The sequence below is a fragment of the Miniopterus natalensis genome, chromosome 21 (assembly GCF_054644295.1).
Source record: "Miniopterus natalensis isolate mMinNat1 chromosome 21, mMinNat1.hap1, whole genome shotgun sequence".
NCBI lineage: Eukaryota > Metazoa > Chordata > Mammalia > Chiroptera > Miniopteridae > Miniopterus > Miniopterus natalensis.
Window position 1 is genome coordinate 19,972,059 of NC_142101.1, and position 16,842 is coordinate 19,988,900.

Here is a 16,842-nt window from a genome sequence, read left to right on the forward strand (position 1 = left end):
CTACGCGAAGAGCAGCGAACAGAGGCACTTTGGTCTAACTTCTTGAGACTCTGTTCCTGCACCTCAGGGCTGCTCCCTGAGTGCCTCAGCACCCAGGCCCTCTTGCAGGGTTGACTTGGTGGTGTCAGGTCCTTTGAGACCCTTGGCCTCAGTCAGGGTTTCTTCCTCAGGCAGGTGTGTCTTTGTCGAGTCAGGTAGCCTCAGGGCCTCAGTTTCCTCGTCCGTAAGCCTGGTAAGAGGGTCCCTGGGGTAATGGGGGTCACAGCTAAGCGTCACCACTGTCAGCACGTTCTGGGCGTGATGTGAGCCTGAGTGAGGAGGCAGAGGCCGCAGGGCAGAGGCGGCAGCCCCGAGAACTGTCCCGCTGCTGCCTCGGAGGCCGTTGCCCGGCATGGAGCCCAGGAGTGGCTTCCTTCCTCCAGGGCCCGTCGGCACATCCACATGCAGAGCTCTGGAGGAGCAGGCCCACCCTCCCACGTGGGTCACCCATACGAGCAGCACCTGAAACGTGTGATACTCAGACACCCGAACCCCCAGCTCTGTGGCCGGTGACGTTCCTTGGATGTTTCTAGACGGCCTGAGTCAGGCCTCTTGATCAACCCTGTAGCCTATCTTCCTCAGACCAGCCCCAGGTGGCTGGTCACTTCCCTGATGTAATTAAACAAATGCCCATAAGAGTGAAGACGCCAAGACCAGTAGAGAGCGGCGTGCCGGGAAGGTGGGAAGGAAAGGTATAATTCCACAGGTGGGGGTGGGGCCAGACAAGTGAGCTGTTCCCGGGGTAACCACGGGCTCAGGAAGCATGGGGCCAAAAGTGTGGGGTCCGGGGACGGCGGCATGCGGAAGACCCTTCAGGGTCGAATTCCAGCCCCTGGAGACCAGGCCAGTAAATTCCTTTCTTTTAACTTAATTTTCACTGTGGAGACTGGGTCCTGTGGTCCTGCTGTCCCCTGCTGTCTGCATTGTCCTCTGTCCTGCCCCTTGCCCGTGCCAACGTGACCCTCCCCGTCGTGGAGTTGTAGAGAACTCTGTTGCTGTGTCTCAGTTGGCACTCCTTTTGCAGGGGCCAGGTTTCGATTTCTGGGCTTCCTTGGGGCTGCAGTTTGAGTAGTTAGAGCAGAACATGAAGGGCCTGAGGGCTTCAACCATGCGCCTGCCTGGGCTTTGTTATGAGAGGCTCCTCCTGTCAGAGAAGAGCCTGCTTTGAGGAGCGGGGTCTGCTGAGGGCACCCAGCCCCATGTTCCTAGAAGCTGCACCGGCTCCCCCCAGCTCCCCGACAAGTGGCGGCCGCCATGTGGGCTGGAAGCGGTCTCTGCCCTGGCCCGGCTCCAGCATTCCTGCTGAGCAAATAGGGTTTGGAACGTCAGAGAGCAGAGGCGGGATGTGCACCGAGTGTTTATGTGTTAGAGCCGCTTCTCCGAGGACAGGACCGACTCCACTGCTTCCTCCTGGACTCTCTGTTCCTTACTTATGTTCCTTTGTTTTTTTATTTGCTTAACCTCAGTTTATCACAGCAGTCGCCGCCGTCCAGCCCGTCCAGCCCCTGGAGTCAGGCTCTGGGAAGACACGTGCTCTGCAGGGGTTCATTTCTTCCTTCTGTGCCAGTGGCTGCTGGTTCCCGGCCTTGTCTTGCCCCCTGCGGGACCGAGGTCGAATCCTCTGGATTCAATCAGGTGTTGTCCGGGAGGCCTCAGTGAGAAGTGAGCTTTTGGGAGAACCTGGGACTTGATCTAGGCAAAGCCCCGAGTTTCCGCACCACCTCTGGCGTGACTGCCGCCCTGAGCACCCTGGCTGGACATCCGAGGGGAGGGACACGCCTCACGCAGCCTGCTTGCCCAACGGCCGGCACTTCAGACTGGACTCGGCAGGGTGGCTTCCTCCCCCACCAGCTCTGCCGGGCTCTGAGCAGCCTCGGTGGGGACCATGTCTTCTCTGTACACCCGGAGCAAGGAATTCCCCCGGAGCAGGAAGTCCACGTCCGACTCGCCCCCTGCATCTCCCTCCCCGACTGCCAAGACTCTCCGAGTAAGCGGTTTCCATCTCTGCCCCTGGCTGTGCAGGGAGAGTGCGTGTGTGTGTTTGGGATGTGGGCTGAGCACAGGCGTGTCGGGCATGAGGGAGTTGGGACAGGAAAACGGAACTTTAAAGGCCTTGCTCACAGCTGTGCAGGAGGTGATGGTCTCTCGTCCACGGGGTCCTGTGACAGCCGATCACATGTGTGGCCAGCCCTGCATTTAGCCCATAATTCCCAGGTGTCAGCTGCTCAGCAGTGAGATTTCAGACCGTCCCCGCATCTCACTGGCCTTGTCTTCGTGTGTGGCTATATTTAGTCAGTAGTTCCCTTTCTTGTGTTTTATGGGTCAACACTGTGTTTTTAAGGGAAAAAGCTCCCAAATGGCCGTGGGACTGTGAGCAGTAACCTTCAGTTATGTGCAGCCCAAGTGTGTGAGCGAGTGTGTGAGCGAGTGCTTGTGCCTGTGTGTGTGTCCGTGAGTGACACAGGGACAGTGTGTGACAAGGGTCATGACACATGCAGTCTTCCTCTGCAGTCTCGGGAAATGGGCTTAGGAAGCAGAGAAGCCCCTGCTGTCTGTGACGGGCAGTGTGTCAGGCAGGCCGTGAGGCTTGTGGGTTCTGCCCCGAGCCTGTCTGTGGTCCATGTGGCCATGGCAGCAAGCAGCCCCCTGGGCGTGTTAGGAAGTCGGGCGGCAGCTCCTTGTTAGGGAACACGTCTGCTGTGTGCTGAGGAAGCCTGGTCATTGCTCCTTATTTGGGGGGGCTGAGCAGAGGAAACTGCAGGAACCCCGAGCAGACCCTGCGTCTGCGTGGTCTGTGGCCACAGTCAGTGTCCCTCACCGTGCAGTGGAGTTTGGTGTGTGGCGTGTTGGTTTAGGACATCGGCTGGGGAGTTAGTTCCCAGACACCAAAGCAACTTGTTTTAAAGCTGTTTATTCATGAGTTCCTTGTGGGGGCACCGGGGGCCCAGCGTATGTGTCCCCGACACTGAGAGCTTCTCCCCTAGGGCTGGACCATCTCCTGAGGAGCCACTGAATGTTCCCCAGTGGCTGCGGCTCGAGGCCCTCAAACCAGAGCCTTTTCCTTCATGTTCCCCTAGTCCCACCCTCTTCCACAAACCACAGTGCTTTTGGGGTCAGGATCCCTGTTAACGTTTGTTCACCCAGTGGTGAGCCCAGCCAAGTCTGAGCAGTGATCCCGGTCCCCTTCCTGGTCGTTCTGTGAAGTCAGGGTCCAAGTCCTCCCAGTCTCAGTCCTGAGAGCGCCATCTACCCACCTTCCCTCCCTGCCCTGGCTCTTCAGAGGTCACCGTGGGGATAATGTTGAGGGTTTGGGTTACAGGAAACCAAAACACGGGTGATCTAGTGACAGGTGAGCTCACTGTGACCTCCTCACACCCTGCCTCCCCGTGTCCCAAGACTGTGCTGCAGATGTGGGTGCTCACATATCCCTCACAGCTGGGCTTTCTCTGCCGAGACCCCGCTGGGCCCCGTTCCCCTCCCCCAACTCCCCAGAGTGCTGCCCCTTTTGATGGGAGCTCTTGAACAAGACGTGTGGGGTGCTGGGCTCATGTGCCTCTCATGCCCAGTGTGGCCGCTGCTGGGTGAGGCAGACATGGGCACGTCTCCGCCTGTGGCCCCACCTCACGGGGACAGCCAAGGTTCTGAACAGTCTAACGCACAGAAATGGGACTATTTCACCCAAATACCCAATCTGTGACTGGCCTTCACCTTGATTCCCTGAAAGGTGGAGACTGCAGCCTCCAGTTTATAGGTGGGGGAACTGAGGTACACAGGAGAGACGTGGCTCACAGCACCACTCCGCCGGGAGGCTGCGCCAGGTCTCTCACTGCAAACCCACACCCGTCACCAACACTGCCAATCAAGTATATCTAAAGATTAGGGCACGCGAGCGTCAGAGAAGACAGAACAGGGGAGCTGTGGGAGCCCCACATGCGGAAGAGGGGGGCCCTGAGCTGAAGTTACAAGGAAGGAGGAGGGCTCTGTCTGCAGAGCAGGGAGGGGACTGACTCAGGTCCCAGTCCGAGTGGAAGAAACCGAGACCTCAGCCTTCAGCCCTACAGCTTCCTGACTGTAGATACACCAGGGCCTTTAGGCGAAGGTGCCTGAGGGTCTGAGCATCTCCAGTAAAGATCCAGAAGCTCTCACTGCCTCCAGCGATGTGCCCTGTGATCCGGAGATGCCAGGGTTAAGGGGGCGTGGTCTCCGGACCGCATTCCTTGGAGCAGCTCCACTCCGAGCCAAGGGTGAAAGTTCTGGTTCTTTCTCTTTCTCTGTGAAACGGCTGAGCCTTCCTTGCTTCCCTATAAGGAAATGTCCTCCTCGGGAACTGAGAACTGAGAACGGGCTGGCGGACACCTTGTCTTAGTCAGAGCCAGGAGGCAGGCAAACAGCTACAGCCAAACAGGCGTGCTTGTTACCAAAGGACCCAGCGCTGGATGCCTTGGTCACTGCAAAACAGGTGTCCCGACACTTCACGGCACCTAAGAGGCCTAACACCACTAGATCCCGCCTTTCTGTGCCGGGGACCTGCTGCTCTCTTCAGCATAAACCTAGTGCTTCCCCAGAGATTGTGCAGCTCAGATCTCTCTAAGGAAATGTCACTTCTGCCCTCACCAGCCAAGGCTTTTGTTTACTTTCTCCGATTTGTATTGCAGAATATTCTTCCTCTGCACACGAGATGCTATTAAACATGGCTCCCTCCACGAGGAAACCGTCCCACCGCCCTTCAGCCAGGGCCCCGCCCGACCTCGCCGCAGGCCTGTGCCTCCCGCTGCTGTCCCCTCGGCCCTAAGGAGAGGTCGCTTCTCTGGCACCCACACCTCCTGTCTCTAAGCCTGGAGCCCCGAGCTCCAGGCCTGCTTCCCAAGGTCTCGGCTCAGGAGCGCAGCCACTTCCTGTCCAGCCTGGGTTCCCCGGACCACCGGCTACTCATGAGGATTTGGGGGCTCAGCCTGTGCTCACGCTGCAGCCACTCACGAGGGGCCAGGTTCCCAGCTGGCCCAGAGTGTCCCTGATGAAACTTTCCAACACTGGAGGGTGATAGGCGAACCGCAGGTCACCAGCTGCCTCCAGCTCCCGCGTAGTAGTCTCTGCGTTTCCGTACGGTGCGTGGTCCTGCAGTAAGGGGGCCACCAGCTCAGCCGGGGTCTCTGACGGGGCAGCTCCTGGAATTGGTTGGTATTTATAATAATAGGATTCGCGGCGTTTGTAACCAAGTCAGCAGCGTTTCCCATTTAGCCTGATTGCTGCTTCTCCAGGACCAACATGCAGAAATAGATCTTACAGACTCTCTGCTCCTGCCGTCAACGTAAATAAAGGGAGCAGTTGCCAGCTGTGCAGACTCGGAGCCGCTGATGAGCATTTGGGTGGCTGGGGCTGCTGCCCCCGGCCCTGAGCCCAGCACTGTGGGTGGGTGATGTCCCCGTATAGTCCCACCCCCATCTCCCACTGCGCCCGGCACCATGACCCACAGTTCACTCCTGACTCCACAGCCTGCTGTCGGGGGTGAGGCGTGTCGGTCTGGGGGAATAATGCTCACTGAGGGCGCAGCCTGCTCAGCACTTCTCCTCTCTAATCAACACCACTAGTGTGTGGGGTTAAACTCCACTCGGGAAAAGCCACTGAGCAGCCGTCTTCCAAGTCTGGCCCAGGGGAAGCAGCCGGTGTCGTGTGCGAAGGGGCTCACTTTGGGTGCTGAGTTAGGGGCCCTTGGGAACGTTCGGATGGTGGTATCCAAAGGGCAGGCCGCCTGAAGCTCAGGAGAGTGATGCACTGAAAACACGCTACTTACAACCACACCCTGGGTTGTCAGCTTTGTCAGTGACAAGCTCAGTTCTCGAAGGGTGGCAGGAACTTAGGAGGTCGTTTCAGGGTCAGTGAGTTAATGGTTGACGTTCCTAGCTTTGTTTTTATTTTCAGTACCTAGTGAGCCATGTGACCAGGGCGGTTTTTTGTATTATTCAGCGTTGGTTTTTCTTCTTTTCTCAGTCTCATGATGTTTGGGTGCCCTGACTGTTAATTACACCAGAAGCCCCGGGGTGCAGCTGGGTGGCTTTGACCTGCCTGCTTCTGTTCTCACCGTTGGTTCTGCAGGAGTGCTGGTTGTCCACAGCCCCAAACGCAGCACCTGGGCCACGGTGCCAGAGCTGCGCAGGGAGGCACGTGAGAGGCACAGGTGTGCCGGGCTCAGTGCGGGCCACTTGCCACATCTGTGAGTCGATTTTCAAACTCAGCCTGACCTGGCTGGTTGTCGAGGGAAGAGGTCAGTAGGCATTAGCCTGGATAATCAATCAGAACCTACAAATAGTCAAGCCCCTCACTAGCGTGCAGCACTCAAGCACAGCCCGGGGATGAGGGGACAGGAGGGGCTGGCTCTCTGAGGACACCCCAGAATAGCTCGCTGTCCCCTGGCCCAGCCAGTGCCCAGTGACCCAGCATTAAATGTCCTGCTTGGTCCTCTGCAGGGAACCGTCCGCAGGGTTTTTCCCATCACTGTGGGGTCAGGCCCAGCCCCCGGGGTCTTGGCAGGAGACATGTGACCCGGTCTCCTTCCTTCCTGTCCCTTGGGCCCAGCTCTCCATAGCCGGTTTTCTTTTAAATGGGGGGGAGGGGGCGTTGGTTTTAATTACGGGCCTTCCCAAACTCCCGTCAACTTTCAAGTTAAAAGCTTTTGTGGGTTTTTCTAAGCCAGCCTCTGGTGTTTTGCGAGCTGTACACATTTCACAAATCAGAACCAGTCTGGCTCTGTCCCCCCGGGTGCCATCTGAACTGATGGAGATCTCTGTCCTGTATTAGAAACAGGTCCCAGCCAAGGAGGCTGTTGGGGGAGAGTTTCAGAGCTAGGAAAGGAAGGAGCCTGCTCTTGGGTTTCTAAAAGCTGGTCTGTGCAGCCAGTTGGTTCTTTACTTCTGTTTTCTTTGCTCACGTTGGTGTCTGGACAGCTTTTCTCCCCCCTCCCCCCTGCTCCGTGGAGAAAGGCCATCGGCGCGGTCCTTCCTCTGGACGCTGGGGTGGTGTGTGGCTGTCTCACGTGTCCCGTGTCAGTGGTGATGCTTCAGGCGGGCGTGCTCAGCGACCCGCCGCGGGTTCAGTTCATCCCGTGGGTTGTTGGCCGCCTCTCTCCTTCGTTCTCTCCATCTGTCCTCCAGGGTTTGTTGTCAACACTTCACAAGAGGAAATGAGGAAATGCTCTCAATCAAGTCAACTGGGTTTTTATTTCCCCGAGTTCTTTTTTTTTAAATATATCTTTATTGATTTCAGAGAGAGGAAGGGAGAGGGAGAGAGAAACATCAGTGCTGAGAGAGTCGTTGATCGGCTGCCTCCTGCGCGCCCCACCGGGGACCTGGCCCGCAGCCCGGGCATGTGCCCTGACCGGGAGTCGAACCCCGATTGACTGATCCTAGGTCGACGCTCAACCGCTGAGCCACGCCGGCCAGGCTCCCCGGGTTTAAAAACAAAAGTGGAGATAACACAGTAAAGGTCATGGTTGATTAAAATACACGTAAAGTGCAGGCTCCATCACCTGTGTTTGCCAGGACCCTCGTGTCCAGGTTAGTTTGCATCTTGAAGTCCTTCTGCTGAGACGAGGACCGGGACTGCCCCTCTCCTACCTGCACTGCTGACCCAGAGAAGGCCAGGCCCCTGCCTGAGGTGTGGTGTTCGCAGGGGTTTGTGACCTGAAGGAAATTAGGACAGGTACTGAGACTCGAGTCAGCCACTCCTGGAGCAGGAGGAGGTGGGGTAGGTTGTGATTCGTTCGCCTTTTGCCGCTCCTGGTTCTAGAAGGTGCCGTCCCCAAAGTCCCCAGGGCAGAGTCCTGGGCACAGGGGATGCACTGCCGCCGGAATCGCCTCCCCCTCAAATCACTCCCCTTCCTCCCGCCCTCAGCTGAGACATATGGTTTGAAAAGCGAGTTTGTAAATGGAAACGCTCATGTCCGTCCCTTGCTAATGCTGATTTTTTAATCTTTATTTTGTTTTGTTTTTTTGTCTCTTCCTTTCTCTAGCACGAAAGACTTTCTAGGTAAGAACGATCGTTTTATACGCATGCTTAATTCTCGTGTGTGAGTGCATGTCTGATTAAACTCAGCTTTAGTGGTTTAGTGTGTCCCTCACATCCTTTCCGTTTCCACAGCAGTTCAGGCTGTCTCCCCTCCCAGTCCTGCCTCCGGCCCCCTCCTGCCACCCTCCTCCTCCCAGTACGCTGTTTGCTTCACCCGCCTGAGACGGGCCCAGCTTTGGGAAGAGCCGGCCCCCAGCGTGGCCGGTGGTAGAATGGGGGCAGCTGACAGTCCCGACCTGCAGGCTACTCAGGAGTCAGTGACAATGAGTTAGAAGCCTGACCTGCAAGTGCGGAGACAGTCAGGAAGCTTGTCCGAGCCTGGGAGTGAGCCTCTGAGCGCACAAACCCATCTTCCTGAAAAATAAGAGAAATATGGTGGAGGCCCTGGGGCCATAGGCTTGGAGCTCCCCTTTCCCACCATGCCTCTGATGGGGAGTGAGGACAGACGGGGAGATGGAGGTATGGGATCTCATAGAGGGTGAGCCTCATAGTCTGGAAGGTGAACTGGTTCTGAGCATTGACAAGCCTCATGGACTCCCCCTCCCCCACCCTCTCTCAGGCTAAATGTCCACCTCTCACCTGGCAGAAGCTAGTTCTGCAGACTCGCTAGAAGGTGGCACTTTCCTCCAGTTACTCTCTTGTAAATGCTGCTACATTATAATGGCCTTTTATGAAAAGAGACTTTCTCTACAGACTTCAAAATATGGTCTAAAGCAGGTCAAAAATGAGCAGGTCTAAGGGACACAGAGAAGGGCCTGAAAGGTCGCATGTGAGGTGACTTAAACGCGGGGTCATTTGGACATTCGACTGTCTGGGAAAATAGCTCCTTCCCTCAAACCAAACCAGAAACAAAACTATAAAAAGGAACAAAAACAGATTTCAGATGGATCATAACTTTTAAGAGAAAAATAGTTGAGTACAAAAGTCATAGAAGAGAGCATTTATCATCTTTATATAGGAAAGACCTTCCCAGGCACGGTACCATAAAGGAAAAAACTGTCAGATTTATGTAAAATTGGAAGTCTTTGCTAGTAGAAGACACCATAAACAGACAAAAAGTAAAGTGGGGAAAACATTTGCAACCTGTTGGGTGGTTTTAAAAGCCCTTCCAGAGGAGGCTCCCACAGTGTACTGTGAGTAGGCAGTTCAGAGACAGAGAGATGGGTAACCAGAGACATTGAACCTCCTGACTTAAAAGCAGTAAAGACAGAGAGATTTCTCCTATTGTATTGGAAAGGGCAGAACCTCCTGGCAGGCAGTGTGGCAACTATGTATCAGTACCTGGACCGTGTTTACCCCTTGACCAAACAGTTCCACCGCTTTTATCCTGATAGTAATTGGACAAATGCACTAGGATTTATAGACAAGTCTTCTCATTGTAACATTGTTTATATTAGCTAAAAACTTCAAATCAGTGAGCGTGTTTATCAACAGTAAATTGTGCAGCCACACACTGTGGTCTTTTTTTTTTTTTTTTTTTTACTTACACAGTGAGTTGCCTACAGTCATAGCGACAAGTGGAGAAGGAGGGAGAGTTAGGAAACCACAGTATGATCTGAATTTATAGAAACGTGTTAACACATCCGTGCAAGAGCATGAGCTGAGCCGTGACTAGTTATTTCTAAGGCGGGACTGTGGGATGACTTTCACTTTTCTATTTTAGACACTTTGGTACTTAAGGTTTTCTACAAGCACATATTGCTTTTAAAATCAGGAAAGTCAATAAAGAGATTTCTGTTTACAAAAGTGTTTTTAAAACCAGAGGAGAAAGTGTGGGACCTAGTGACACAAAGTGGCCACTGGTGTCATGGGAGCTTCGTGTCCTCCCTCTTCCACTTCCCCTCACACTCGGTCCCTGCCCACTGAGGACGTAGCTGCATAGGACAGAGGCAGGAGACGCTAGTCCCACAGCTGTGGCCCTTCACCCTCTGCAGTGTGAGGGCCGCTCTGCACGTCACAGCTGCATGCCCTCCATTTCAGTCCGCAAAGAGCCAAGTCCCAGAACAACACAAGCCCGTCTCAAGGATGAGGGTGCTGTTGTCACTTGCACGGGTCATAGCTGAGGCCTTTCCACTGAGAACTTCACTGGAAACACTGGGACCAAAACCACCCTGACATCTAGGAGCCACATTGCTTCACGATGTAGAAACCCTGAGCGCAGGGAGCCCGGTCTCAGTGTGGAGAACAGAGCAGAGGGGGAGCTTATGCTCACCCTGGCTGGTGCCTGAGTTGTATATCTGGGACCCGAAGACCTGCAGGGCCTGGTGGCCACTCCTCCTGCCAGCCTGCAGCTCCGAGCTCCAAGTCCATGTGTTTCTGATTCCCTGACAGGTCATTGGAGCCATTTTCCCAGGGCTGTTGAGATCCAAAAACTTGTGCTTTTAAAAACACAATCTGGAGGGGAGCAGTTCAGCCCTAAATTAGTTTGAAAAGCTGTAAGATTTAAGTCAGCATTTGGGTCCAAACCACCAATTTTTCAAGTGAGCTCCGTTCTTGGCCGAGGACGGCCTCCTCCTCCAAGCTGGCAGCTTCGTCCCGAGGTCCACGCAGCCGGTGGGGGGAAAGGGGGGAGGGTTCAGGGAAAGGGCGTTTGCATGTTTCTGGCTGGGCTCCCAAGTGCTTCTCAGAAAAGGCTCGCTGCCCGTCAGCACCCCAGCCCCCCCACCTCAACCGGCTCTGGCCTTTAACCTGCCCCCTACATGTCTCCCACAGGTTAGAGTCTGGAGGTAGTAACCCTACGACCAGTGACGCCTACAGTGAGCGGGCCTCAGCAAGAGCGCGCCGGGAGGCCCGGGAGGCCCGCCTGGCCAGCCTGACCAGCCGCGGCGACGGGGATAGCAGCAGGGACTATAAGAAGGTGGGGTCCTACTCGGGGTCCTTGTCCCTGGGTCACAGCCGTCGCCCAGGTTAGACAGGGAGCCCCACCTGATGGAGCAGAGGAAGAGTGTGACAGCTCCTCCCCAGGTCTGCCAGCTGCTCCCCCAGCTAAGTCAGGCTGTCCGTGTGTCTTAGTGCCACGTGTGTGTCCAGAGCTGGGCATATTGGCGGTTTTCTACCCAGAGCTTCTGGGCTCCCAGAGGTTTAATCACATGACCCTTCCCTCCCTCCTCCGTCTCGCAGAGGAGGTGCCAGGAAGAAACATCATTGTTAGGAAAACGTCTGTCCTGTTAAGCAGAACTTGACAGTGTGCACACTGCTGTCTTTGAAGAAACGATTCTCTTTTCTGCGGGGACGTAGTTTTTAAGCGACACGAGGGTCCCTGTAGAGTGTTCGCATTGGTTTCCCAGGGTGGATAGTGTTGAAGTTGGGGCCCCGGCGGCTTCACTGACATTGGAAGCAGGAGACGGTGGGCTTGTGGGCTAGATGCCTTGTTTGCTAGACTCCCCCTCAGTGGTGGTTCTCATGGGCGACACCCCTTGGAGCTGATCCAATGCGGTTCCCTCCCCCAGCTCTACGAGAGCGCCCTGACCGAAAACCAGAAACTGAAGACCAAGCTGCAGGAGGCCCAGCTGGAGCTAGCAGATGTCAAGTCTAGACTGGAGAAGGTGGCCCAGGTGAGGGGACAGGGTGGGAGCAGGAGAGTGAGGCGCAGAGGAGATGGGACCTGAGGTGGGAAGGAGCCCCACTGAGCCACCTGGGACCCAGCAGGAAGGCCAGGCCCCTCACCTGTCCCGTGGCTACCTGGTCCCTACCCCGGGCGTGGCTCTTCTAGCGCCTGCTGCAGCACAAGGACAATGGGCGTAAAGTGACCAATGGGACAAGAAAAGCAAGTCTTGGTCTAAAAGGAAAACTGAAGCAGAGGGACAGATTCAGCCTCACACCTGCCCTGGCATCTTACTCCCAGTGAACCCCCAGGCGTCCGAGGCTACTTTTTATCTGAACAGCAAACAGGCTGTTAGTAAATGCAGACCTCATGCTGCTGCTCACAGGAGGGTGGACTTTACTTGCCCCCCTCCCTCCCCTCAAACCCCACCCAACCCCCCCCAGACCGAGCTTCAGGGCCACGCAGTCTGAGCAGAGCTGACAGGAACAGGCTCACTGGGAGCTGGAAATAAAACCCCCCTCTCCAGCCAACTGCTTGCTGGGTGTGTCGGAGTATCCTTAGTTATCCAAATACGAGTTATTGAAATTCAGAAAATATGGTGGCTACAAAGCAAGTCTGCTATTGACCAAAAATGGAGCGTTGGGCAGGATGAGGGTCACGGGGGGGGATTCACATTCTCATGGAGACAGTTCCACAGGGACGTGTAACATTGTGCTTAAAAAGTCCACCGAGCTCTAAGGGCTTTAAGATTAAAAAAAAACAAAAAACAGTTCTTTGTGGCCTGGGCCACTCTGCTCTCTAGCTGTGGTGCCAGATCTTTTTAGCGCTTCTGCAAAATTTATATGGAAAGTCAGGGATGATCTAAAGTGAAGTTCCACTCTCTTGTTCAAATAAACTCTTAGTTTGTCTGGAAGCTCCGTATAGAGCAGTGCGACCGTTGTGTTCCAAGGGGGAGCCAGCAAGAGACCCCTGAGGACCCCTGAAGCCCACAGTTGGGGAGGCCACCACTGCAAAGAAAAGCAGCCTCGATTCCCAGCACAGAACAGGGTGCAAAGGGGGGGCCCAGGCTCAGCCCCGGGGCTTAGACTCCCCGGCTCCGAAGCCCCCTCTGTTCCCTCTAGGTGGGGTTGTCACTCTCAGAGGGTGCAGAGGGTGGGGGGTGAGCTGTGAGGGGCAGGCGGCAGGCACTGCAGACCCAGTGTTTCAGTGTCTGAGCTGTGACTGCCATAAATGTGGGGACCCTGCTTCCACCCGGCGGGAACCCTGCAGACTCCACATCCACGGTGAAGCTGCACCAGACGGCCCCCAGCCTGGGACAGCCTCAGTGACGGCGTTTCCCTCCCCTTGCTCCGGCAGAAACAGGAGAAGACACCCGACAGGTCCTCGATGCTGGAGGTGGAGAAGCGGGTATGTGTCTCTCCCCCTGTCTTCTCCGCTTTTCAAGTCTCTGACTTTGTTGTTTGTGCCAATGGAAAAAGCTCGTCTCAGAGGCAGGAGTTTACCACATTCCATTCCTAGCTCGATCATAAATTCTTTCTGTCTGACTCTGGACAGCAGCTCGATTGCTCGTCCTTTGGCTTCATCAGACGGTCAGTACTTTCCCCATATTCCAGTGTTGGGGGGCAGGGTCCTCAGAGGGTCACTGTGCTGCCTGTAGGCAGAACTGCCCATGCATATGTGCGCACATGCACACGCTCACAGACACGTGTGCACACATGCACATACATACGCACACATATGCACATGCTCACATGCACACAGATATGCATACACTATACCACGCACAGCAGGCCCAGGCTCTTCCCTCCCACCACCTGGAACAGAAGGGAGCTCCCAGCAGGACCCTCTGCCACTAGTCCAGGTCTTGTGCCTTGAGATGTGAGCTGGCAGAGCCTCCTCGCGCTGACTGCGGGAGGATTTCTGGTTCAATTGCTGACTTCCCAACTGCATGCAGAATGTTTTTCTGGAATTTGACGTTCTTGGATGAGGAAGACACGGGTTTATTAATGAGCCCTAGCTTTGGTTGACTCTGGGGCACATGTTCCCATCTCCTGTTTAACATGGAAGACAGCTGGCTTTCATGATGCATTCATCCCCTCAGCCTGTTGCAGAACATAATTGGTATCTCATCTAATCACAGAGCCTCACTGGCCCAGGTGGAATCCTTGCTGGATTTGGGGGTTGGACGGGTTTCGCAGATAATGGTGTTAGCTCAGCCTCTGTCCCCAGGTGACAAGTGACTCCCAAGGAACTGGGGGACCTATGCCTGTTTGAGCAAGGATTCTGATCACCTGGCATCATTCAAAACCCCAGGCGGAGCTCAGTGGGCCCTGGTGGTGGTCCCTTTGCTGCTAGTTGTCTGGTAGGAGGTGCAGAGAGTGCAACTTCTGTCAATGAAGCAGGACAGGTAGCTCTCACGCCCCCTCTGTGCAGTTTGGCTGAGTCTTGACCCTGCCAGCTAAGAGGCAGCCTTTGGACTCCATGCTAAACCCACACCATTGTCTCTTAACAGGAGAGGCGTGCCCTGGAGCGGAAGATGTCAGAGATGGAGGAGGAGATGAAGGTAGGGGGAGGTCTCCCTTCTCTGTGCACCCCCAGGACTGAGCCCTTGAGCACAGGCCCCTCTGGGAGCAACGCTGCTTTGGTTTAAGGGGATGCTGGAGACAGACCTGGGTTAAACTGTTACAGTTTCCCAGGGTTGAACTGTTACAGTTTGCCAGGCACTGGGTTGACCTGTTACAGTTTCAGGGGCTGGGTGGACAGGCTCCCTGGGCCTCAGGTAGGTGCCGCTCGCCCCTCCTGGCGCAGCCCTGGTGGGAAGAGCCAGCCTGAGCTATGCTGCAGCCGAGTCAAGATTTATTCACACCCCTGTTTGCTGCCCGTTTGTCTCCCCTGAAACACTCAGTAATATTTGGTGCGGTCTTAAGATAGTCAGCCAAGGCCACAGGCATGCTTCAGGGCTCGCTGTTCCCTCCCGCCCTGTGAACTGCAGTGATGCATAGCTGCTCTCCAGGCTGTGGAAGGGGCCGTGGAGCTGCCGGGGCTGCCTGGGTGGCTGGGAGACCTGCCCTGCCATGCATGACGCCACAGCCCGCAGCCGCTTAGCACGGCTCAGCTTCCCTCCTTTCCTTGAGGGTCTTTCACTGGGACACACAGGAGGCAGAGGCCGATCCCAGGCCCTGTACAGGTGTCCCTGCCGTGCGAGTAGAGAGATGCCTGTTCCACTGGTCTCGGAACGTTGGTTATTAACTGAAAAGGCTTTTCAGGGACTGACAGGGTCTGTACTTTCTTTAGAGGCAAAAACTGATGCTACACAGGTACAAGCATCACAAGTTGGTGTGACTGCCCTGAGGTCTGAGAAGGCCTCAGTTAGCGGTCAAGCTCTTCACGCAGACTCCGTGTGGTGAGCAACGGCCAGAGTCTGGGTCCCATCCAGGCAGGACCTGGTCGAGCTGAGCGCCCCGTCTTGTGCTTGTCGCACGTTCAGGTACACAGATGCTCAGGTCCTCAGAGCGCCGGCTAGAGCAGGTGCAGGGCCCACCTCCATGATCCCTCAGGTAGCAGGTGTCATCGACAGGAAGTGTCCCCGGTGCCTGTTCAGGTGGGACGGAGGCCACAAGGTGTGTGGGCTCTGGTGGTGTGTGGCCTGCCTGCCCTGACTTCCTGGTCCAGGGCGGGCACAGGGCATCGTGCTGGCTCTGGCGGACGTGTGCAGGCTGCTCTCTTCTGGGGATGTGCCCAGGTCAGGCTGGTCACCGCGGCTGCAGCCTCAGAAGCACCAGCCCTCCCAGGTCTTGTGTGAGGGCCAGCAGCAGCCCTGCTGAATTGGTCGTGGTTCACTGTTTCCTCTGGAAACACACCCTGCAAGATACTGCCCTGGTCCCCCTCACCTGTTCCCCAGCCTGTGCAGGGCCTGTCCCTCTGGGACGTTCCACCAGACAGCTCCTGCCTGGCTGCTGCTGCGGAGACCCCCCTGCCCCCACCGTCGTGTGCCTGGGAGGCGGGCCCCACGTCTACACCTCCCCGCTCTCCCCTGGAGGCGGGGCCCTCACCGGAGCGTTGATCAGCCCCGGAGGAGGGCGGAGCCAGGGGCTTTCTGTTGGTTCTTTGTGTGGTCCCCGCCCGTCGGCCAGGCGTTCCCATGTGTGCCCAGGACCCGGCTCTGCTCTCCACGGCCAGGAGGAGGGCTGCCTGGTCCCTGCCCCTCAGTGGCGACTCGGAACTGCTCAGCGCCCGACCTTCCTCTAAGCGGGTCGCCCCGTCCTTGGGGACAGAGTCGGCGTTTTGTCTCTGCCTGTTCTTCCTTTTCTCTGTCCTCTCCATGCCACCTTCGTCTCCCGCTCGTCGCCTGATGGCTGTCACCCTCCTCTCCCCTTTCCTCGTCCAGACACTTCTGTGTGGTCCTGGCAGCCGCCTGTGGCCACTACAGCCCACGGTTCTCTGCATCCACGAAGCCCATCCACACCCCAGGCTGTTCCCTGAGGACAGGCAGCAGGGACGGGCCCTTCGCCTGGGTGCCGGGGGGTGCCGGGGGGTGCCGGGGGGCCAGGCGCAAGGACAGCCGCAGGGCTGGTTCCCCTGGGCCGTTTGCACCGGCTACAGTATCGGTTCAGCCCTCGCGTGTCACTGACGTGGGTCATTCTCCAGCGTCCCTGTGAGCCGGGCGGGGCCCAGGACGCCGTGGACTCTGCAGGACAGACAGTCGCAGTGCAGGTCGGGGGGCTACAGCCCCCGCTTCCTGGAGCAGTGACCTTCCCCCAGCAGGTCAGAAAACCATCCACTCCAACTGCTAACAGCCACGCCTTGCCCAGGAGATCCTTACACAACAGCCCCTCTTTTACTTTCAAAGACAAAAAAATTAATGAGGTAAAGACAGACCCAGAAAGAAAAGGAGGAGGAGAGACCCCCGTTGGGGGGAGGGGGAGGGTACGAGCAGTGTCACGGCCACATCGGGACACCCCGAGTCCTCAGGTCCAGCCCCAGGTGGTAGAGGGTCCCGGGGCTGCTGCTCGACCACGAGAACTCAGCTCAGAGTCCCCACAGGCCCAGCCACTTGGGGGGCTGTCACCCCAAAAGCAGGCAGACATGCTCCGGAGGTGGAGCTGTGCGCATGGCTGACCTTTGCGGGAATGGGACGCCCGGCTGGCGCTCTCCCACCCCCATTGCTCCTCTCGCTTCCTCTCGCATGCGAACTAAAA

The 16,842-nt window shown here is 56.5% G+C and overlaps 1 protein-coding gene across 1 annotated transcript in view; it reads left to right on the forward strand.

Moving 5' to 3' along the window:
- The window catches only part of PPP1R12B (protein phosphatase 1 regulatory subunit 12B), a 61,574-nt gene that overhangs the window by 44,476 nt on the left and 256 nt on the right, over positions 1-16,842 (forward strand). Inside the window, exons 19-23 of the mRNA XM_087828932.1 lie at positions 8,045-8,061; positions 10,813-10,957; positions 11,550-11,654; positions 13,001-13,051; positions 14,157-14,207. Coding sequence (XP_087685058.1) covers positions 8,045-8,061; positions 10,813-10,957; positions 11,550-11,654; positions 13,001-13,051; positions 14,157-14,207 — 369 coding nt within the window. The remainder of the gene's footprint in view (positions 1-8,044; positions 8,062-10,812; positions 10,958-11,549; positions 11,655-13,000; positions 13,052-14,156; positions 14,208-16,842) is intronic.